Genomic DNA, 25391 nt, shown 5'->3' on the forward strand with positions numbered 1-25391 from the left:
CGGCATCTTGCTCTGTTGTGTGAGATCAGAAAAAAAAACGTGGCAAAAAAATCTGTTTCTGGAGATATTTTAGAAAGGCCCTGCAAATGGTGCCTAAACAATAGCTATTTCCAACTCCGTGCCGTAAAGACGAATAAAACAAAATGGCCAAATTACAAAGTAAAATATTTGAATTGTACAACTTTTCAGACAGCGACTAGCAAGGTTCCAGCCTGGGGGATTCAATCAATGACATAGTGAAAGAATGGGAGTTAATCAGCATAACGCCGCAACATCAGGACTTTTGTAGAGGGTTTATCCACTGACAAGTTGGGTTTCCAAAGTTGTGTGAAGGACGAAGCTTCATTGCGTTGCCAAATTTCTATCCCAGCTACACGTCTTTCCATCTCTTCCATAATGGATATAGTTTTATGTATTCTATTACAGCAAAATCTTAAATTACTTCTTTTTTTTTTTAAAAAAAGTCTTTTTTATTACTTTTTTTTTTAAACGTTCGAGTCTTTGGTTTCTTTAATTACACATGTTCAACGATGAGTTGTATCATTGTAACCAACCATAAGTAATCAGTACAGTGAATGTCCGGAGGTCGGTGGTTGGCATGTGCTTTAAGCTAAGACCAGGTTGTTCCAGGAGTCATGTTTGGAGTTGGCTTGTGGAGATGGGTTGAATGTAGAGTGGTGATTCTGTGGCGAGAGTTTTAAGCTTGGCATTGGGTAATATGATGATCCATGGCTTGTGATTGTAGATAATGCAGATGCCTAGAATAAACACATAAAAATGTTTAATATTTGGTCCCCATCACTCAAACAGGACATTATTGTATTAGAGAGGGTACAGAGAAGGGCAACTAAGCTGGTAAAGGGAGAATCTTAGCTATGAGGAAAGACTGGCCAAATTGGGGATGTTCACGCTGGAGAAGAGGCGCTTAAGGGGTGATATGATAACTATGTATAAATATATAAGGGGATCATATAATAATCTCTCTAATGATTTATTTACCAGTAGGTCTTTCCAGCTGACAAAAGGTCACCCATTCCGATTAGAAGAAAAGAGGTTCCAGCTAAATATTGGGAAGGGGTTTGTTACAGTGAGAGCTGTGAAGATGTGGAATTGTCTCCCTGAATCAGTGGTACAGGCTGATACATTAGATAGGTATAAGGAAGGGTCGGATGCTTTATTCACCAGTAGCTCCTCCCAGCAGACAGGAGGGAGCCAATGAGATTAGAGGAGGGAAAGGGGTGTTACAGGGAGAGCTGGGAAGTGAATCAGTGATACAGGCTGATACATTAGATAGGTACAAGGAAGGGTCGGATGCTTTATTCACCAGTAGCTCCTCCCAGCAGACAGGAGGGAGCCAATGAGATTAGAGGAGAGAAAGGGGTGTTACAGGGAGAGCTGGGAAGTGAATCAGTGGTACAGGCTGATATATTAGATAGGTACAAGGAAGTGTCGGATGCTTTATTCACCAGTAGCTCCTCCCAGCAGACAGGAGGGAGCCAATGAGATTAGAGGAGGGAAAGGGGTGTTACAGGGAGAGCTGGGAAGTGAATCAGTGATACAGGCTGATACATTAGATAGGTACAAGGAAGGGTCGAATGCTTTATTCACCAGTAGCTCCACCCAGCAGACAGGAGGGAGCCAATGAGATTAGAGGCGGGAAAGGGGTGTTACAGGGAGAGCTGGGAAGTGAATCAGTGGTACAGGCTGATACATTAGATAGGTACAAGGAAGGGTCGGATGCTTTATTCACCAGTAGCTCCTCCCAGCAGACAGGAGGGAGCCAATGAGATTAGAGGAGGGAAAGGGGTGTTACAGGGAGAGCTGGGAAGTGAATCAGTGGTACAGGCTGATACATTAGATAGGTACAAGGAAGGGTCGGATGCTTTATTCACCAGTAGCTCCTCCCAGCAGACAGGAGGGAGCCAATGAGATTAGAGGAGGGAAAGGGGTGTTACAGGGAGAGCTGGGAAGTGAATCAGGGGTACAGGCTGATACATTAGATAGGTATAAGAAGGGGTTGGATGGTGTTTAGCAAGTGAGGGAATACAGGGATATGGGAGATAGCTCATAGTACAAGTTGACCAGAGACTGGTTCCATTGCATTTTTGGAGTCCGGAAGGATTTTTTCCCCTCTGAGGCAAATTGGAGAGTCATCAATTGGGTTTTTCGCCTTCCTCTGGATCAACTAGCAGTTAGGCAGGTTAAAATAGGGTTAAATTATGAATATGTGTTTTTTCAACCTGACTTACTATGTTACTATGTATGTAAAGTACAGTGTAAGGACCACAAACATTTGCACTGGGATCAAGTAGGTTAATTCTCCTTCATATTGATAGCATTAACCTGTCCTGAGCAGAGAATGTCTGCAATCCTGGCTATGAGGCTATTTAATGCTCCCATAGTAGGAGGGTCACCCATTGTAATGCCAGTCACACAGTTGTGTTATTTTGTCCAGACTGGCTCAACAATGTTGGCTCCCAACAGCCCCCCTACAGATTGCATGATATTACATTCACGAATGAGAGAATTTTAGCGGCATATTCTGTTTATAGTACCTGAGATAGCGAATTTGAGTGGTCATATGGAGGGGACAGTCCTGGCTCAATCTTTATTGGACGCATTTCCTCTCCCATGGAGTTTGTGGAGCTGGTGGAAGGAGTGAGGCTGTCACTGCCACTTTGGCCTGGGGAATAAAAAATGAGCATTAAGGCAAGTATTAAATACACACATTTTTTTCCAATAGTTAAAGGATAAGTAAACCTTAAAAATAAGTGAATGTAAAATTGATGAGGGGGCTATTCTAAGCACTTCTGCAATGTACATTCATTATTTATTTTCTTTTAATTCCAAGATATTAAGGGATACATGTACTGTTAATATGAATGAATTTTGTTACAACAGCGCCGCCTGCTGGTCAGTTTCCCACCAGTCTGACCAGCAAGTAGTCAAGGAAGTTGTCAGGAGAAAGAAAGAGGCTGATGTTCTTCTGCTTAGGAATAAAAGTAGAAACCTTTCTCACATCTTTCCTAAGCAGAAGAACATCAGAGCAGCCTTTTTCTTTCTCCTGACAACTTCCATGACTACTTGCTGGTCAGACTGGTGAGAACATTTTTAAGGTTTACTTATCCTTTAAATACTACCCCCACCCTATTAGCTGCTATAAAAAGCATTGAGTGTCTCACTCAGTTTTATGGCACGGCATGCTCAAAAAGAGCACACGAGACATTTGGAAATAGCGGTTAGGGATGGGCGAATTTGATCCATTTGTTTTTGCCAAAAATTTGCCGCCGGCGAAATGTCGCCGATGCCCATAAAGTATATAGGCGTCAAAAAAATCTTGTCACGCGGCAAAATTTTTTTGACACGCGTCTTTTTATTTTGAGCACGATACCATACAAGTCTATGGGCGTAATTTTTTCTGCGAAACAAGGCGAAAAAATTTGCCCATCCCTAATAGAGGTCACAAATGTGCGAATAAATCGACGTAGAACAACTAGCACTTCAATATAGTTAATTGCTGTGTTCATTTGTGATACCTGTTAGTGTTTTAGACTTGCTGAGGTTCTTGGGTTTGCGCTTTCGTGTCTGGATCCCTTCCTTTTTCATTGCTAGTGGCCGAGGGACCTGTAAAAGGAATCAAAAGAAAAGGTCACATTTGTTTTAATCAGATTTCCACTCTTTGCAATGAAGTCAGACAGAAATACTTATGTTCATGGAAATATATTAGATTTTCTACTTTAAAATTAGGTTCAAGGAAATATATTACTTTCTACTTAAAGGAGAAGGAAAGGTGCTCTTTACTTGGGGGTGTAAATATTAAATATGCATTTCCTTGTCCTTTTAAAAATGTATTTTTGCAGTGGAATAAGAAGAGAACAGAGTCACCCAGTTCTAACATGCAGATTGCCAGATATCAAATCATAACAAACAAGTCAGGTGATCCCAGTGGTGGCCAATAAAAGGGCAGCCAAATTTGGGAGTTTTAATCTTGAAAGCAGCAAGTAAGTTGCAAGTAAAACTTAGACCCTGTAGAAATGTGTAATGAAGCAATAGAATTCTTAATGAATCAGATGAAAGTTAAGTGTAGGACTGGCCAGATATGGGATTTAATTGGCCAGCTTAAATATATTGCAATATATGGACAAAGAATGTGTTGTTTAAAGGGTAAGGTATTTTTAGTTGCTTAAAGGATAAGGAAGCCTTAAAAATAAGTGAATGTAAAATGGATGAGGGGCTATTCTAAGCACTTCTGCAATGTACATTCATTATTTATTTCTCTTAATTCCAAGATATTAAGGGATACATGTACTGTTAATATGAATGAATTGTGTTACAACAGCGCCACCTGCTGGTCAGTTTCCCACCAGTCTGACCAGCAAGTAGTCAAGGAAGTTGTCAGGAGAAAGAAAGAGGCTGATGTTCTTCTGCTTAGGAATAAAACAATTAAAAATCTTTCTCAGATCTTTCCTAAGCAGAAGAACATCAGAGCAGCCTCTTTCTTTCTCCTGACAACTTCCTTGACTACTTGCTGGTCAGACTGGTGGGAAAATGACCAGCAGGTGGCGCTGTTGTAACAAAATTCATTCATATTAACAGTACATGTATCCCTTAATATCTTGCAATTAAAAGAAAATAAACAATGAATGTACATTGCAGAAGTGCTTAGAATAGCCCCCTCGTCAGTTCCATATCAAATCATAATTAATAAACAATTAATCTTGTGATTTTATCAGGATAGATGAGCAAATTTATTTGGCCTCTAGGAAGATAGAAGAGGTATCATACCCCGTGTAGCTTCATGTAAAGGCCACACGCATTGCATACAGGTTCCCCCTCAGCATTACGACGCCAGAGTGTAGTAGTGGTTGTATGACAGTTGGCACAGGATAGACCCACCCGGCGAGACGCAGACTGAAAGAGACAAGATATAAAGTGGTTATTAGGGATTTCCTTAGCTACTGCAGGTGAAATCATACTCACTCAGATAAACACAATTATTATTGCATAACTTTACAACTGAAATAAAGCAGACAGGGAATCTCATCACCAAGAAAAATTGCTGAATTCATACTTATCCCTTACAAACATCTAAATGACGGTGCCATATAATGTTGCAATGTAAAAAATTAACGGTGTTCTCTGCAACTGCGATGTGTTAGTTCGTCACTAGGTGGCAGTATGTATGTTAGGTTTCTGTAATCCCAGTACAGCTTCATTTTGGGGGTTATTTATTAAGGTCTGAAAACCTTTTTTTTAATATAAAATCCGAATTTTTCCCTGGCAAAACAAAACTTTAATTTTTATGAATTTATTAAACCTTGAGGGTGTTAAAAGTCCAAAAAAAAGTACTCCAACTCAGAACTGCCAAGTAGTGATGGGTCGAATTTCTCCCGTTTCGCTTTGTCAAAAAATTCACGAAATTGCAAAAAATTTGCAAATCTCAAAAATTGACGCCCGCGTAAGTTTTGACGGCATTAAAGTCAATGGGATTCCGAATAGTGTTGACGCATGGCAGTTCTGAGAATTTATTCGCCGGTGGCGAAACGTGGAAATTCACAGTGAATTCGATGGGAGAAGTCATGAAGATATCCTGATCTGCTATGGGCTTCGAGTAATAATCCAAATAGTTTTGGCTAACAATCGTATTTTTCAGGTGCCACATCCGAAAAATTTGTACGATTCAAATTTTTTCACGATTTTATGAAATTTTTTCCTGCACAGGAAATTCTCAGGAAAATGCATTGATAAAGGGGAAAAAATCTGTGCAATCTGTGAGTATTTTTCAGAAAATTTTCAGAAGTTTTCACATTTTAATAACTAATCCCCTTTATGTCTACCAGAGTTTTTCTAACTCATATCTTACATGTTTATTATCATAGAACCCAAACCTCATCCATGTTCAACATGGTTACAACATAGTCAGGCTGAAAAAGAGATGCCCCATGAAACTGAGTAAGCCGTTTATTGACCTGTTCATGGGGCACTCGGAAGGTCCCGCCTGATCAATAGATGGCGGAAAATTAGGAAGGTTTAAAAATCCCATAGGGTGATTGATGAGGGAGCTATTTTAATCACTTCTGCAATGTACATTCATTATTTATTTTCTTTTAATTCCAAGATATTAAGGGATACATGTACTGTTAAATACACACATTTTTTATCATTAGTTAAAGGATAAGTAAACCTTAAAAATAAGTGAATGTAAAATTGATGAGGGGCTATTCTAAGCACTTCTGCAATGTACATTCATTATTTATTTTCTTTTAATTCCAAGATATTAAGGGATACCTGTACTGTTAATATGAATGAATTTTGTTACAACAGCGCCACCTGCTGGTCATTTTCCCACCAGTCTGACCACCAAGTAGTCAAGGAAGTTGTCAGGAGGAAGAAAGAGGCTGCTGGGATACAGTATCCCAGCGTGAGAGCCAGAGGTGGACGCCTGCCTTTCTTTCAGGGATGAGCCTAGCCGCCCATATCCGAATATTCCCCTCCGTCCACGGGGGAAGTTACTGCCTGAGGGAAGAGCCAAGTTACTGTATGTACAAGTCACAGTCCAGTAGTGGGTAAGATCTCGTGTTCCCTGCAACCCCTCTCCTACTACACATAGTTCTTTTTGTCATAGTCCCCGTTGTAGGTGGGCATGCGGGGCGCGGAGTACTTGACTGGAAGGTTGCTGATTCCATCTTTCATGTCGACCGAGGAGCACAGTAGGGAGCCCCCAAGTAGGAGCAGGGCAGTGGCCCCCCATCCTACATACAATGCAGCCCCCATATCTCGCACAGCCATATCCTCCGAGAGCCTGGCCACCACGGTACCGATCAAATGCTCCTTGTATTTTAAAATCATGCAGGTTCCGAGCAGACACAGGGACAGAACCAGAGCCATGACAAACGCCATTGAGGTGCAGCCGCTTCACATGCTGTTAGTACAACACGAGAGATAGCCAGGGAGGAGAAATCCAACGTGCACAATGGATGGTCGCCCTGTCGCCTTAATCCAGCGTGCGCAATGGATGGTCGCCCTGTCACCTTTTCTGAACAGGAGCGGAAGTGGAGTTTCGGTAAGTTATTTCTTAATAAAGGCTTCGCAAAGTTCTATTTGTCTTGGTGTTTATTTTTTGATTTATACTAATGAATTTTTTTTTTTTTTTAAATTTTTTGGTCCTTTAACAATACATGTATCCCTTAATATCTTGGAATTAAAAGAAAATAAATAATGTATGTACATTACAGAAGTGCTTAAAGTAGCACCCTCATCAGTTTTACATTCACTTATTTTTAAGGTTTGCTTTTAATATAAGCTTTACCATACTGAAATAAGAAACTTTCTAAACACAATCAATTAAATATTCTGTACTGTTTTTGAAATAATCAAGTTAATGTTCACTATCCCTCTCTCAGCATCTGATTCTCGTCATTCTTTCTTCATGCAGCAGTTGGGTGTCAGATATTCATTGACAGTTAGATCCGATCAGACCGGAACTAGGGGTAGACAGAGCAGGCACGTGCCTGCAAAGCTTGGGGGTAGCCCGGCATGTACCTTTAACTGATGCCTACCCCAGTCATGTCTGGAGTCTCCTTGAGCGCATGTGCACACGCACCTACTTGAGTGAAGGGTGATGTGCGCTTGGTGGAGGGGGGCGACACGGCCAGTCAGGTTGCCTCGGGCGCTCGGCTGGTCTGGCCCAGCCCTGGATCCAATATATTGTATGGGGGGGCTTCTTTTGCCTAGAAGATGTATTAGAGCTCACTCTATTAAACTCACCAGCCATCATGTCTCTCTACATGCAGGATTTGTGCAAAACTCAGTTATTTTGTTCGATTTTGTTTGTACTGGAATCAGTTATTTGAGTGAGTTCTAATTCATCTGCTAGGAAAGGAAGTCAGATGTAATAGAGCTCACTCAAATAACTGATTCCAGTACAAACAAAATCTAACAAAATAACTGCCATTTGCACAAACCCTGCATGTAGAGAGACATGATGTCCGGTGAGTTTAATAGAGTGAGCTCTAATACATCTTCTAGGCAAAAGGAGCCCCCTTATAAGATATATTGGATCTAACTGTCAATGAATATCTGACACCCAACTGCTGCATGAAGAGAGAATGAAGAGAAACAGATGCTGAGAGAGGAATAGTGAAGATAAACTTGATTATTTCAAAAACCAACAAGAATTTTTGTTTTTATATAGAAAGTTTCTTATTGTAGATGATGAAGCTTATATTAAATTTTCATTTTTGGGATAGTTCTCCTTTAAATTTATATACAGCGAAAAATCCACTTAACATTCAGGCCCATCCACCTCCACCTAAGCAATATTGCTGCCTCCTGAAGAAGTCACCTCTAGTTTGTTTATGATGCTGAAGTTATTAGATCAAAGTGCACTGGAATGAATCTTTTTCCATGATGTCTCTAATAGAGGACAGTGTATCTAAAGTCCTCTGGATCCACCCAAGGCTTTACATGGCAGCAGCAAAGGTCTAGAAAATGCTGGCGGGTGCACTTCTGTGCTCTTTTTCTGATATAGTATTTATAGAGTATTGTAAATGACATCACTGATCAGAGGCAACTCCCTATGCCGAGCACATCTTAACATGACATTTAATTTAATGTTATAGAAAGTGGGCTAAGGCGATATTCCTTTATAAAAGCAAATATCTGACTGGTTGCCGTGAGTTACTAGACTCGGAGCAAACTTTGCACCTGTTATTATATTGCCCTCTGACTCTGACTTCTGACTAAATATGGAAGTATTAGTGGACCTCATAAATTAAACATAATATTCTTTAATAGCACTTGTCAGGGAGCTCATTTAGCCAAGACCTTTGTTACCAAAAAAAACTAGGGCAGGGGGTAAAAGAGGCAATGCCAGATTTACTAATGCATATTTTAAACCAGTTTGACTAATATACCCAGGGACATTTATGATTTCAGGGAAGGATTTCCAAACAATGGCCAGCCTCCTTAAAGGGATACTGTCATGGGAAAAAAAATTTTTTTTCAAAATGAATCAGTTAATAGTGCTGCTCCAGCAGAATTCTGCACTGAAATCCATTTCTCAAAAGAGCAAACAGATTTTTTTATATTTAATTTTGAAATCTGACATGGGGCTAGACATATTGTCAATTTCCCAGCTGCCCCAAGTCATGTGACTTGTGCTCTGATAAACTTCAATCACTCTTTACTGCTGTACTGCAAGTTGGAGTGATATAACCACCTCCCTTTCCCCCCCAGCAGCCAAACAAAAGAACAATGGGAAGGTAACCAGATAGCAGCTCCCTAACACAAGATAACAGCTGCCTGGTAGATCTAAGAACAACACTCAATAGTAAAAACCCATGTCCCACTGAGACACATTCAGTTACATTGAGAAGGAAAAACAGCAGCCTGCCAGAAAGCATTTCTCTCCTAAAGTGCAGGCACAAATCACATGACCAGGGGCAGCTGGGAAATTGACAAAATGTCTAGCCCCATTTCAGATTTCAAAATTGAATATAAAAAAATCTGTTTGCTCTTTTGAGAAATGGATTTCAGTGCAGAATTCTGCTGGAGTAGCACTATTAACTGATGCGTTTTGAAAAAAACATGTTTTCTAATGACAGGATCCCTTTAAAGGAGAAGGAAAGGCAACTTACATTGTGATGCCAAAGACGGCACCCCCAAGTGAAATTTGCCTTTCATTCTCCTTTAAAGGAGAAGGAAAGGCTAAAACTAAATAAGCTTTATCAGAAAGGTCTATATAAATACACCAGTAACCCCTCAAAGCAATGCTGCTCTGAGTCCTCTGTCAAAAGAAACACCACATTTCTTTCCTTCTATTGTGTACTCATGGGCTTCTGTATCAGACTTCCTGTTTTCAGCTTAAACCTCCAGGGCTAGGGCCTGAGCATGCTCAGTTTGCTCCTCTCTCCCTCCTCCCCTCCCTTCTATAATCTGAGCCCAAAGCTATGAGTGAGCAGGAAGAGACTCAGACAGGAAGTGATGTCACACCAAGCTAATGTGGCAGCTGCAATCCTAAACAAATAGAGAACTTCTAGAGTTTCTGTAAAGCATTGTAATTGTACAGAATAAATACAGCGTTGTAGCTTGCACTATTGTGGCTAATCTATTGGCAATAAACTGCCTCAGTAGCTTTCCTTCTCCTTAAAAGTAATCATAAACATACAAATAAGCAAAAAAAACTACCAGTCGCCTTTGGGGCTTGATCAGAGGACGGTTGATCCCATTCATCTTATGGTACAATCCGCAAGCATTGCATAGATAGTGGCCTGTTCCATCCCGCCTCCAAAGTGGGGTTGACATTGCTCCACAGTTGACACATTCTCGGCCCTCGGAAAAATCGTCAAAAAACTCTGTGGATCAGAGACACAAAATTAAGAGGGGGGCTCTCCAAATGCCTGAAAATAAACCTGCATTAAAATGTAAATGTATGGGAGTAACGCTGCTCATTGTACACAAATATTATTATATTGCTGGGACCCAAGTCATTGGTAGGCTACAGTAAGACATTAGTAATCAAGAACTATTAAAGGGGTTGTTCGCCTTTCAATTAACTGTTAGTATGATGCAAAGAGTGATATTCTGAGACAATTTGCAATCGGTTTTCATTTTTTATTATTTGTGGTTTTTCAGTTATTTCGGTTTTTATTCAGCAGCTCTCCAGTTTGTAATCTGGTTGCTGAAATCCGCAATATGTACAGCGCTACGCAATATGTTGTTGTTCTACAAATACATGTTTCGGGCTTCCGACTGGACTCCCAGATCGATATCAGGCAAAAAAATCGTCCTGATATCGATCAGTCAGGTTTGATTTTTCCTGTCATCGAGGACGGCATCGGCTAGTTAATGTGGTCCTACGACCCGTCGCTAGGGTTGCCACCTCACCCCTTTAAAAGCGAATGCATACGGAATCCACAGCCTGCAGGGCAAATTGTCACCAGGGACTGATTCGCCCAACCTTGCACAACTTCGACAGGTGCAAATGCGCTACGAATACGCAAATTCACTAAAATGCAAAGTTTTGTCCCAGGCGTCGAACAATGGCGACTTTTCACTAGCGTTACTTCAGCAGTGCAAGCATTTCATAGCGAAGATGCTCCAGCGTTCATTTGTGCCTCCCGAAGATTCGCTAGTGATCTTGCGCTTAGGTCAATTTGCATACGGCGGGTAATTTAAAGTTGTATGGACGTCTTTATTATAAATGTTGGTGCAAATGCTTGAAGTTACCACTTTTTATTACACAAGTCCAGGAAACCTTAAGACAAGAGAGTTAATATAATTCCCTACACATGAGCCCACTAAAAAATGAATGTTCCATAAGTTATGAAATGTCTGGAGAAAACCGGTTACCCAAAAACAGTTCAAGTCAGGACTTTTGCAGGCAATTCTGCTTTAAAAAAGGAAAAGTCGCCAACGTTTTTGGAACTTTGATGTGTTTTTGACTCACAGGATATGATGTCAGTGACAGAAGATTGAGGAAGATCTCGCTGCTTTATAGCACTTCGCTTGGTCTGAGGTGGTGAAGTCAACTCTGGCGAAAGAGGTAACGTTCAGTAAAATCCGCACTTTAGTGAATTTTTGGAGTAACGTCCGTTCGCCAGAGCGAAAAGTTTCCCGGCAAGAGTGCGAATGACCACCAGCGACGGTCTGTTTTGCTAGCGAATTGGCTCCTGCTCCTGTTAGTAAATTAGCGATGTCCCTGGGGGAGCTCGAATTGTCGCTAGCCTTAGCCACTTCGCTCCTTAGTAAATATGCCTCCATGTGTTCACTTTTAAAGGGTTGAGGTGGCAACCCTACCCGTCGGCAGCCATTTCCTTCATTATAATCTGATTGTTTGGCCCTAGGGCGCAATGATTGGAATAACCGGATATCTCCCTGCCTTTGGTGGGCATATTGGGTTAAGATCCGTTTATCTGGCAACCTCGCCAAACGAGTGCATTTTATCATATATGGCCACCTTAAAGGAGAAGAAATACCATTTTCTACTTGGGGGTACCAACAGTTACGCACCCCCAAGTGACTACTTTTACTTACCTGACACCCTGGGGTTCTTCAAGTGAGCACCACTGCTCGATCCCCTTCCTGCTTCTTCGCTTTTTACATTTCCCAGGGCAGACGCGTGTGCAGTAAATCGAAATAGCGGCTATTCCGTTAAAGTTCGACTTTTCACTCTGGATCTATCCGTGGTGCTCGATGGAAGAACTCCCAGGCCTGTGGTTTTCTGCTGATAGGAGCACTGACCCGGGGCATAAAAAGTCACTCGGGTGTGCGTAACTTTTGGCACCCCCAAGTAGAAAATGGTATTCAGCAACAGCGTACAGTGATTTGTTATGGATTATTGAGTAGTGAGTAAAGATGGCCATGAGAAAACAAAGTCAGCAGCTTATTGCCCAGTGTATGGGGCCCTTCCATGATTGATATCTGGCCAAAAATCAGTCAGCTGTTAACTGGGAGGGCTTAAAATTCCCATGAGATCGAGGGCAACATTTGGTTAATACCCTCTTTCCAACCACCTGCATTACCAGCGCTGTGATCCAAATGTTGGACCCTAGAGCTCACGATCAGATCAGCTCGATATCGCCTGCCTTAAGTCGAGCATATCCCCAAACAAGCAGATCTTTCCATGTATAGACACCTTTACTGTCAGCTCTTTACAAGCTTCTTATAAATACATGTTAATAATAATAATAAATTCTTATAATGCACGATTTGGAAAGAGCAATATATAAATACATTTCTTTTTTATTTGTAAATCCAACAGATTACGCTGTACACCGTGATGCTTATTCTGTGATGTATTTTAGAGTTGGGCCACACGAGGCACTGTTTCAATCGTGTTATTATTCCTCCATTTACATTTCATTCCGGCCTTGCAAAATAATCAGCATGGCAGTTGTTGCTCATTGTTAATTAATGTAAATAAACTGATAAATGTCCAGTAGCCGGTGACCCATGCCCATATGTTTTATTAAACATTTACTCAAAGAAAATCTTGCTTATAAAGCCAGTGGATTGTTACTTTTATGATGGGAGAATTGTGATAAGCTTTTTAAGTGTAAGTAATGGGAAGACAAACAGGCAATAAGTCCCAGCACCCCCTGGTAGAAATAAAGGACACAAGGATTTTACTCTCTTAGCCAATATTTTCTTTGTTAAGGCCTGTGGTTTGAACTTGTAGCTCCTGGATTTCTTTATGGCAGTCGGCTACTTAATTTGGCTTTAAATCCTGCCATTATGGGCTTCTTGACACTTCTCTGCCCTCTCCTTTATATACAAACAGACAGGAAAAGAAAAAAGCTTTTATATAGTCTGCAAATTACTTGACAATCCCCCCACCAGCTTTCAGAACAATACAAAGCGCACTGCTTGGCCTCAACACGGACAATTTCCCTTTTGCTTATATGAGCACTCAGTTTGACAGATTGGGATAAGAACAGGAAAGAGCAAGTCCTCATATTAGCAAGCCTTTGGTTTTTATGTTATTAAAGCTTTGCTAATGAAGGCGAATTGCCCTTTAAGCTGCAAGTCACAGTTTCCCCAAGAGACCTGCTGATCTTAAATTGTTAAATTTTTTTCCCTTGCTTATCTTAAATTGTTACAATTGTTTCCTTGCTTATCTTAAATTGTTACAAGTATTTCTTTGCACATCTTAAATTGTTACAATTGTTTCCTTGCTTATCTTAAATTGTTACAATTGTTTCCTTGCTTATCTTAAATTGTTACAAGTATTTCTTTGCACATCTTAAATTGTTACAATTGTTTCCTTGCTTATCTTAAATTGTTACAAGTATTTCTTTGCACATCTTAAATTGTTACAATTGTTTCTTTGCTCATCTTAAATTGTTACAATTGTTTCCTTGCTTATCTTAAATTGTTACAAGTATTTCTTTGCACATCTTAAATTGTTACAATTGTTTCTTTGCTCATCTTAAATTGGTACAATTGCTTCCTTGCTTATCTTAAATTGTTACAAGTATTTCTTTGCACATCTTAAATTGTTACAATTGTTTCTTTGCTTATCTTAAATTGTAACAATTGTTTCCTTGCTTATCTTAAATTGTTACAATTATTTCTTTGCGCATCTTAAATTGTTACAATTGTTTCTTTGCTTATCTTAAATTGTTACAAAAGTATCTAAGTGCAGCTGCTATGTATGCCAGAAGCCAACTAAGTTAGAAACTTGGTATCTTTTTCTGGCTGTTCAGTGCAGGAGATCAAACAGAAAGTCGGGACATTTCAGTAACAAACCAGGACTGTGGGTTGAGCCATCAAAATCTGGACTGTAAAAACGGGACAATTGGATGGTATGCATTGGCATCAGATCTACAGAGATTTCCCCCAACGCTTGCTATAAAGCTGATTATGTAACTAGGGTGCAGCATTCTTATGAAAGCCTATGTGACTGTTCAGTCATGGGGATGGGGAGCTGCTGTTTTTTTTGCAGAGGCCCAAAACTTCCCTAAATTATTAGGCTCAAGTCAAACAATACACAATCTTCACTGGCGGCTGCTCCCCTTATATTTTGTAGGCAAAACTAGATGTTACTGGGCCCCACAGAAAATGCTGCATTTAAGGGCTCTCAACATATCCAGAGATTGCTGTGTTTTACCAGTAAATGTTGAAATTGCTCATTATTTGGGTCTCAGGGGGCCCCCTATGCCTCTTGAGCCCCCCTGCAGCTGCAGGGTCTGCTTCCTCAATAGCTACGCCCAAGGCCACCCCAGCCGGGCACTTCGCCCCCATTGGCTGCGCGTGCGTCCGGTACTGCACACGCTCAGCCGATTTTTCAAATCTTGAAGGGGGAATAGAGCTCGCACAGAGGTAGTAGTTTACTAAATAAGCCCCTAAAAATCCAACCTAAAATCCGACTTTACAAAATAACTAGTGACGGGCAATTTCTCCCGTTTCGCCAAAAAATGTGCGAATTTCCCATAAAATTTGCAAAACAGCGAAAAATTCACCAACAGCGACGCCTAGAATTGTCGCGTCAATTGCTTACTGGGCATAACAGAACATTATTTTTCTTGGCTGAATCATTTACATACAGGTATGGGATCCATTATCCAGAAACACATGATACACACAGCTCAGAATTACGGAAAGGCCATTGACTCCATTTTAGCCAAATAATCCATAATCCATATTTTTAAAAATGATTTCCTTTTTCTGTGTAATAATAAAACAATCGCTTGTACTTGATCCCAACTAAGATATAATTAATCCTTATTGGAGGCAAAACCAGCCTATTGGGTTTATTTAATGTTTATATGATTTTCTAGTAGACAAAAGTGTGAAGATCCAAATTACGGATAGACCCATTATCTGGAAAATCCCAGGTCCTGAGCATTCTGGATAATAGACCCCATAACTGTACTGAAATTTTATATAGTATATCTTCAGTTAGATCAGTGTCACTTTAATAGAACTGTACATAGCTTAGGTTAGTATTCCTTGGTTAAGCCAAACAACTATTCATCATTTTTGGTCAATAATAAAGGTTAATGTTATATATTTTCATCAGATCACACAGGACAGTTAAAGGGATCCTGTCATCGGAAAACATGTTTTTTTCAAAACACATCAGTTAATAGAGCTACTCCAGCAGAATTCTGCACTGGAATCCATTTCTCAAAAGAGCAAACAGATTTTTTTATATTCAATTTTGGGGAGCTGTCCCATTGTTCTTTTGTTTGGCTGCTGGGGGGGGAAGGGAGGGGGTGATATCACTCCAACTTGCAGTACAGCAGTAAAGAGTGATTGAAGTTTATGAGAGCACAAGTCACATGACCAGTGGCAGCTGGGAAATTGACAAAATGTCTAGCCCCATGTCAGATTTCAAAATTGAATATAAAAAAATCTGTTTGCTCTTTTGAGAAATGGATTTCAGTGCAGAATTCTGCTGGAGCAGCACTATTAACTGATTCATTTTGAAAAAATGTTTTTTTCCCATGACAGTATCCCTTTAACTACACCTTTTATAATCACTTCCCATAAAAAACAATTTGCCTAAGGCAACAACTGTACTTTGTACACGACTCTGTGTTTGAAACGTGTGTGTTTAACCCAGGACAAGAGAAGTCTCAATGTTTTCCTGATGTAAAGCCCTATAAATTCTGTATTTGTTTGTGTGCCCTCATTATCTCACACAGTGACAATCTCTAACTAATTAATGATAATGTATCCCAATCAAACTCGCAATTACTATCTGATAAATCCAATTCACTTGGATTAACTGTAACAGATTATTTGCAGAATGAGACATTGCCTGTGTCTTTGCTCTAAAGCTGGTCATGGATGTAAAGATTTTTAAAAGATCTTTTCGTTATCGTGAGACCACGATTATCTCGAAACAATCGTTTGTCCATCAACTAAAAAGACCATTTCAAGTGATATTGCCAGGAAAACTTTAGGGTAGGGACACACTGGGCGATTTGGGGAGATTTAGTCGCCTGGCGACTAATCGCCGCGACTTTCCACGACCAATCTTCCCCGAATGCCTCCCCTCACTCTGCGCCTGGATAAAATGAAAAATTGCCTGCGCTAATCACACGCGGCGATTTGTTTTCCGAAGTCGCCCGAAGTTTCCTCGTGAGGCAACTTCGGGCGATTTCGGAAAACGAATCGCCGTGTGTGATTAGCGCCGGCGACTTTTCATTTTATCCAGGCGCAGAGTGAGGGGAGGCATTCAGAGAGAAAAGTCGCTGCGATTAGTCGCCAGGCGACTAAATCTCCCCAAATCGCCCAGTGTGTCCCTACCCTTAGGGGAGCTGCCTGCTTGGCCCTGCAAACATAGATACATTGCACTGGGACCGATACATTTTTTTCTAACCTGGCCGATCAATTTTCTTTTTTTTTTTTATAATTTTTCAGGTTACAAATAAAAAAGAACAAAGATCACTATACACAGCCATTAAAAGAAAATAGGAAAAACCAATCTCAATTTTGTGACAGATGTCGGATGAAAAATCGTAAAATGTACGATCATTCGATTCCCACTAACTTCACGATAATTTGACGGATTGGTCGGATTTCGCTAAAATCGCTAAGATCTTTGCGTCTATGGGGACCTTAAGGGCTAGGCCACACGGGAAGATTTCAGGGAGATTAGTTGCCTGGCGACTAATCGCTGCGTCTAATCTCCCCCAATGGCTTGCTGGTATCTTGCATCCGCTAGCCCAAAAGTCGCCTGCGCCTATTCACATGCGGCGACACGTTTTTCAAAGTTGCTTGAAATTGCCACGTGAAGCAATTTCAAGCGACTTTAAAAACGTATCGCATAGGTGCAGGCGACTTTAGCGCTAGCGGTGCGAGATACCAGCAAGCCATTCAGGGAGATTAGTCGCCTCAAAGATGCGGCGATTAGTCGCCAGGCGACCAATCTCCCTGAATCTTCCCATGTGGCCCTAGCCTTAGGGTAATGCCACACTGTGAGATTCGGGAGATTTAGACCCCCAGCAACTAATCGCCTTTACTTTGGGGTGACTAATCTCCCCGAACAGCTTCCCCCTGTCTTCCGCCTGCTAGAATGAAAAAACGCCTGTGGCATGACACTAGCGGCGATTCATTTTCTGAAGTCACCCGAAGTTTCCTCGTGAGGCAACTTCGGAAAACGAAGTTTTTTTATTATTTATTTTTATTATACATTCGTAGTTGCACCAGGCGCAACTTCGCCGCACTTCGCCAGGCGTAGTTTTGCCTGCGCTCCGCAAATTCACTAAAATCCGAAGTTGCGCACAGGGGTAGCGTAAGGTTGCGAAGTTGCGCTAGAGTTGATTTGCTAAGTGAAGCGAAGTTACGCTAGCGAAGGTTAATTTGCATACGGTGCCAAATTCAAATTTCAATGGAGGAATTCGTAGAATCACTACAAATGCCTGGGAAACCTTCAAAACATCAAATAAAATGTTTTTGCCCTACACATGTGCCCACTGTATAGTTAAGTTGCCATGAGTTAGGAAATGTAGGGGGGAAGGAGGGGAGCCCCAAAAATTTTTTTCGATCTTTTTCAGCCTATCACCCATAATATAGAAAAAATGCCAGCGTTTTTTGGGACTTAGAAAAAATTTGAACTTTTTTGGAAGCAATCCCTATCTACTCTATTGCGCTTCGCCTGGTCTGAGGTGGCGAAGGAAGTCTAGCGTAAAAGGTAGCGTTCAGTACACTACGCGCGTTAGTGAATTTGCGTAGTTACGTCCGTAGCGAAAATTCGCCTGGCGTAAGGGTGCGAAGTAACACTAGCGAATCTATGCCAGCGTTCGTTAGTGAATATGCGAAGTAACGAAAATGCCCAACGCTAGCGAATTGACGCTAGCATTCAGCGCTTCGGCGCTTAGTGAATTTGCCCCTTAATATCTTGGAATTAAAAGAAAATAAATAATGAATGTACATTGCAGAGGTGTTTTCTTTTTTTTTTTTTTTTTTTCCACTTGGTGTTAAGAATAGCCCCCTCATCCATTTTACATTCACTTATTTTTTAAGGTTTACTTATCCCTTAAAGAAATCTCATGCATTGTCATACAGAGTGGCAGATTGTGTCTTTTGTGTTAGCAGTTAAAGTGTTACATATGGACCTGGTCGTAGCAAATAGACTCTCTGTGGCCTAACATTTGTCCCATTTGTGTCTTGGTTGTAAGATAACAGATTACAAAGACCTATTTACCTTATCAGTATACACAGAGTGATAAATATACACACTAACTCCAGCACACACACAACTCCCCCTGACTCCTTCTCTGAAGTCGGATCTGTTTGCCTCGACAGTAATTAATTACCCACATACATAAAAGCTTCTGTCACAATTATCCCAGGAACATTAGCAAACCTTTAACAGTTGCCATGACTTTATGGAATTTTATATGTTCTAAATTCTGCATAAAATTTCCAGGGAAAAGCAAGTTTTCCTTTACAGATTAATGACGGGTGCGCCATTTTAATTTACGTCCCATTATTTCATATTGTAAATAGGCTTGCCCCTTGGCCGGTAAAAATCATGGTTGATCCCAATGTTATTAGTAGGGAAAAAAGATATATATTTATATATATATATATAGGCCGGTATATAGACCGGTATTTTTTTCCAGAAAAGTTGGCAACCCTAACTGTAAATAATTGCTGTATACGTATAATGTAACCAAAATCGACTATATTTCGGCAGTTTAATAACATCTGCATCCTGACACGTTTGCCTATGACTATGGGGCAGATTTACTAAGGAGCGAAGTGGCTAACGTTAGCGACAATTCACTAGCGTGAGCACCCGCGGGGACATCGCCACTTCACTAGCAGGTGGCAATTCGCTATCGAAACAGACCGTCGCACTCTATCGCCAGGCGACTTTTCGCTCTGGCAAAAAGACGTTACTCCTCAAATTCACTTAAAGTGCGGATTTTACTGAACGTTATCTATAATTCGCCAGAATTGACTTCACCACCTCAGACCGGGCGAAGTGCTAAAAAGCAGCGAGATCTTCCTCAATCTTCTGTCACTTACATCATATCCTGTGAGCCGAAAATGCATTAAAGTTCCAAAAACGTTGGCGACTTTTCCTTTTTTTAAGTGAATTTGGCTGCAAAAGTCCTAACTTACTTTTTTGGGTAGGCGGTTTTCTCCGGACATTTTATAACATATGGAACATTGTGTAGGGCATTATATTAACTCTCTTGTCTTTATTAAGGTTCCCTGGACTTGTGTAATAAAAAGTGTTCACTTCAAGCGTTTGCAACAACATTTATAATAAAGACGTCCATACAACTTTAAATTACCCGCCGTATGCAAATTGACCTAAGCGCAAGATCACTAGCGAATCTTCGGGAGGCACAAATGAACGCTGGAGCATCTTCGCTATGAAATGCTTGCACTGCTGAAGTAACGCTAGTGAAAAGTCGCCATTGTTCGACGCCTGGGACAAAACTTTGCATTTAAGTGAATTTGCGTATTCGTAGCGCATTTGCACCTGTCGAAGTTGTGCAAGGTTGGGCGAATCAGTCCCTGGTGACAATTTGCCCTGCAGGCTGTGGATTCCGTATGCATTCGCTTTTAAAGGGGTGAGGTGGCAACCCTAGCGACGGGTCGTAGGACCACATTAACTAGCCGATGCCGTCCTCGATGACAGGAAAAATCACATAAACAAACGCTAGCGCATCTTCGCTATGAAATGCTCGCACTGCCGAAGTAGCTGAAAAGTCGCCATCGTTCGAGGCCCAGAACAAAACTTCAGATTTTAGTGAATTAGCGTATTTGCAGCGTATTTGCGCCTCGCAAAGTGGTGCCATGGGTACTAAGCTGACGTTGCAGAAAATTCGCCCGTTAGTGAATCTGCCACTATGGATCTTTGGATACGAAATGCGCCAGGATGTTTTAAACAGCTGAAATTAAGTAAATTTTTAATCGAGTGCCAATGTTTTTTCTTCATTGCACTTCACCTCCAGCAATGGGTTCCGGGAGATGCAACCGGGGCCACTCAAATTACTTGGTGAGTGCATTCCCTTTTAAGATTAAGATTAAGCCCCAGACACCCCTGTCTGACACTGGGGGATAGTGCACAGATTTTTATGAAAACAAAATGATTTCAAATCCCAGAAATTACCGCTTAAAAAAGAACTAAAACCTGAAAATGTATATAGCTAAAAATGTCCTATTTTATATAGTGAACTTATTGCACGAGGCTAAAGTTTCAGCTTGTCAATAGCAGCAATGATCCAGGACTTCAAACTTGTCACAGGGGGTCACCATCTTGGAAAGTGTCTGTGACACTCACATGCTCAGTGGGCTCTGATTGGCTGTTGAGAAGCTAAGCTTAGGGCTCGTCACTAATTATCCAGCAGAAAATGAGCTTCCCTGGCTGTAATATAAGCTGATGCTACAGGTTTGCTGATTATTCAATTCTGATGCTAATTGCACTGGTTTCTGTGCTGCCATGTAGTAATTATGTGTATTAATTACTAATCAGCCTTATATTGTGACATTTCTATTCTATTGGGCACATTTACTAAGGGTCGAATTTCGAAGTGCTAAAACTTCGAAATTCGACCATCGAATTGAAAAAATTCGATAGTCAAAGTTTTTTTTTTGAATTTAGCTGTTTTCAATCGAATTAAAATCGATCGTAGCAATCGTTCGACTCGAACAATTCGAATGATTTAATCTATCGATCGATTTTCAAAAAAAAAACTTAGACTTTTAAAAACGTAGCCAAGTATTGGCTATAGATTCTAGGAGGTCCCCATAGGCTAACATAGCAATTCGGCAGGTTTAAGGTGGCGAAGTGTCGAATTCGAAGTTTTTTTTAAAGAGACCGTACTTCGAATGGTCGAATATTCAAAGTTTTTTCAGTTTGAATCAAATTTTGGCCTATTCGATGGTCGAAGTACCCAAAAATTACTTTGAAATTCGAATTTTTGAATTTGAAAAATTCGCTTGAAATTCACTTCAACCCTTAGTAAATGTGCCCCTATGTGTACTGTATATTGTGAGTGGGTCCCTAAGCTCAGTAAGTGACAGCAGCACAGAGCATGTGCAGTGACTCAGCAGAAAAGAAGATGGTGAGCTACTGGGGCATCTTTGGAGACACAGATCTTTACTGCTAAAGGGCTGTGGTTGCCTTGGGCTGGTACAGAAGCACAAAACATCATGTACAACATTTCTACTTACTTTTTTAGTTAGGCTTTAGTTCTCCTTTAACCATGGCACAAGGAGAAGCAGGAGTATACAATGTACACAATGTAAGAACTATCAATCTGATCTACAATGTAACAAATAGAGATCTTGTATACAGTATACCAAGGGACCTGCTCATATCTGGACTGGGGTTTATGCCTTCCTAATGGTGATTGGTGGGAATAAACATTCTAAAATACACTTTGCTCTATTCTCATGCTCTGATGAATATGTGGTGAACTGTGCTGAACTCTGATAAATAATAGAGTCTGGTCAATCTTTCTCAGATCCAAAGTTATTTCATTGTACATTGAGTGATTCCTGGAGGAGCTTATCAGGGAGATTATTCTTGCAGGTACTTACACTGTGACAGTTATAAGAGGCGATACTTTTAGCTTTCCCGGAGTAATGGAATAAGATGACGCCACACAACATTGGGAAAAGAAAAGCAATAAGCTGAGACTTTGCTACTCAATTGGTTGAACTGTTTATCTCAAATGACATATATTATTAGATAGGCAAAGCTTCAGATAAGGGGAGAATTTGAAAGAGCAGGAGCAGCCTGTGGACTGGTTCAAACTCCCACCTGTTTTGGACAAATCAATGAAAGTTTCTTGGCTTTGCTCTCTTTTTTTTTTTTTTTTTTTTTGAAACGTTGCAGAACGTGGGTGAACTTTGAAACTTCCGAGTGTATTTAGTGATTATAATTAACCTACAACTCGTTACTATCGATCTGCCCGGAATGAATGTTACAAAAGTTCTGCAGCGACTGGTGTTACCATATCCATGGAGATGAATGTCGGCTTGATTGAATGGACAGTTTTTAAATAAACTTTTCATGTATTTATTATTTTAGTGCATGATGGTGGGAGGGTGCATGTGAGTTTTACAAACTGTAGAGCAGAACAAACAAATTTAAGAGTAACGAGAGGTAAAGTTGCCCTTTCCTTGGCCGGTAGGACATGAGTTAAACTCCCCATAGACGTAACGATTCTTCTTGCCGAACGACCGATTTTAGGGAAGTGTGACCGATCCTTCTAAACAGGGGTGTAACTATAGAGGAAGCAGACCCTGCGGCTGCAGGGGGGCCCAGGAGGTATAGGGGCCCCACGAGGCCCTAATTCATATACAATTTCAATAAATATTGGAGAAACAAGTCAACCTCTAAACATTTTGGGGGCCTGAAAAATAATTTGCTGTGGGGCCCAGTAATATCTAGTTACGCCACTGCTTCTAAATTATCGTGCGGTTAGTGGGATTCGAACGATCGTACATCTTACGTTTTTTCGGCCGACATCTGTCAGGAAATTGATTGGCCAGGTCAAAAAATCTTTGTCGGTCCCAGTGCAATGTATCTATGTCTGCAGGGCCAAGCAGGCAGCTCCCCTTTGTTTTCCTGGCAAATTGGTCTTTTTAGTTGATGGTCATTTCGTACGATCGTTCCGAGATAATCGTGGTCTCACGATCAGGATCTGATCTTTTAAAAATCTCAACATCTATGGCCGGCTTTACTACTTTGGCATGAAAGATATAAACAAGGCACCAATACTTTGTTATGATCTGGTACCTTGCTGCACATTACAATTATGGTCTGTGGCACATGAGTTAGAAATAAATCTGGATATAGATGCAAAGATTACGAAACAACGGTTTGTACGATTTTTGGATCCTGTGTGGATTATCCCAGCATTCGTTCTTTAAGGGTCTGGCCACATGGGCAAATTCGGGGAGATTAGTCGCCAGGCAACAAATCTCCTCCTCCTCTTTGTGGCGATTAATCTCCCCGATCTGCCTTCCGCCCAGTGGCATAACTAGATATTACTGGGCCCCACAGCAAATAATTTTTCAGGCCCCCAATATGTCTAGAAGTTGACTATTTATTGAAATTGTATATGAATTAGGGCCTCATGGGGCCCTATACCTACTGGGCCCCCCTGCAGTCGCAGGGTCTGCTTCCTCTATAGTTACGCCCCTGCTTCCGCCGGCTAAAATGTAAAATGCCTGGGGGCAGGCCCAAGGAACGCTTCGTTTTCCGAAGCCTCACGAGGAAACTTTGGGCAACTTCGGAAAACGAAGCACTCCATGTGCCTGCCCTCAGGCGATTCTTATTTTAGCCGATGGAAGTCAGATCAAATTCGGGCATCGCAGTTCACAGTCGCCATCTTCAGCCGATTCGGTAATCTTGGGAATGAGACCGGCGCTCCAACTGTACATACGCCGCCACTCCGGTCTCATTCCGAAGATTACCAAATCGGCTGAAGATGGCGACCGTGAACTCCGCTGGACAGAATCTGCCCGCCCTGCGCGTACCTTTCCGCGGCAGGAGAATGATATGGGAGATGTCCATTCCTTAATTCTGAGCTTTATGGATAACAGGTTTCCAGATAATGGATCCCATACCTGTACTGAGATATTTTTCAAAGAAGCCAATGAGGCAGTTCCTGCAATCAGCAGATAAGTGTGAAGCATTGTTGTAATGCTATTTGCCAAACTATTATGTTTAAATGTGTCTTTTCAATGATACAACCAAAATGTTAGGGTTGTGGCACATGGGAAGATTTGTTGCCCATGATTTTTGGCTGCGGGCGACAAATCTCCCGAAATTGCCTCTCCATTGTCTGTAATTGAAATCCAACTTATCTCTAAATCACCTGAAGTTTCCTCCGGAGGTCCCTATTTCACATGTGCCTATTAATTATTATCAATTCAGGAAAAGGACTAATCATATTTACTGCCTACCCTTAGCAAATTCCATTTTATTGTGATGACTTTATGGTTAAAGTGTTCATAAAGAATGTACTAAAGGAACAGTCCTTGGATTTATATGGACGTGGCAGTTTCTATATCACTGAGCTGTTTGTTACTACATTATGTGGGAAATGTAAAGCCATAAAGAACATTCAGTACATGTCAGTGTCACAGCCGCTTATCACATACGTCACATTGTTTTCCTAAGAACTGTGAACTAATTTGCACTAAAAGTAACATAGTAAGTCAGGTTGAAAAAAGACACACGTCCATCAAGTTCAACCTTAAAGGGATACTGTCATGGGAAAAAAACAAATTTTTCAAAACACATCAGTTAATAGTGCTGCTCCAGCAGAATTCTGCACTGAAACCCATTTCTCAAAAGAGCAAACAGATTTTTTATATTCAATTTTGAAATCTGACATGGGGCTAGACATTTTGTCAATTTCCCAGCTGCCCCTGGTCATGTGACTTGTACCTGCACTTTAGAAGAGAAATGCTTTCTGGCAGGCTGCTGTTTTTCCTTCTCAATGTAACTGAATGTGTCTCAGTGGGACCTGGATTTTACTATTGAGTGTTGTTCTTAGATCTATCAGGCAGCTGTTATCTTGTGTTAGGGAGCTGCTATCTGGTTACCTTCCCATTGTTCTGTTGTTAGGCTGCTGGGGGGGAGGGAGGGGGGTGATATCACTCCAACTTGCAGTACAGCAGTAAAGAGTGATTGAAGTTTATCAGAGCACAAGTCACATGACTTGGGGCAGCTGGGAAATTGACAATATGTCTAGCCCCATGTCAGATTTCAAAATTGAATATAAAAAAATCTGTTTGCTCTTTTGAGAAATGGATTTCAGCGCAGAATTCTGCTGAAGCAGCACTATTAACTGATTCATTTTGAAAAAAATGATTTTTCCCATGAAAGTATCCCTTTAAGTTCAACCTTAAGTCTATATATAACCTGCCTAACTGTCAGTTGATCCAGAGGAAGGCAA

General features: G+C 40.9%; 1 protein-coding gene across 2 annotated transcripts in view; it reads right to left on the reverse strand.

Moving 5' to 3' along the window:
* Positions 1 to 236: 236 nt before the first annotated feature.
* gata4.S (GATA binding protein 4 S homeolog) overlaps positions 237 to 25391 on the reverse strand; it is a 36746-nt gene continuing 11591 nt past the window's right edge. Inside the window, 5 exon segments of one of the 2 annotated variants that reach the window (NM_001090629.1) lie at positions 237 to 758; positions 2556 to 2683; positions 3537 to 3624; positions 4786 to 4911; positions 10189 to 10355. In NM_001090629.1, coding sequence (NP_001084098.1) covers positions 606 to 758; positions 2556 to 2683; positions 3537 to 3624; positions 4786 to 4911; positions 10189 to 10355 — 662 coding nt within the window. In that variant the 3' untranslated portion in view covers positions 237 to 605. 2 annotated transcript variants of the gene reach the window in all.

Source organism: Xenopus laevis, chromosome 5S (assembly GCF_017654675.1).
Source record: "Xenopus laevis strain J_2021 chromosome 5S, Xenopus_laevis_v10.1, whole genome shotgun sequence".
Classification (NCBI taxonomy): domain Eukaryota; kingdom Metazoa; phylum Chordata; class Amphibia; order Anura; family Pipidae; genus Xenopus; species Xenopus laevis.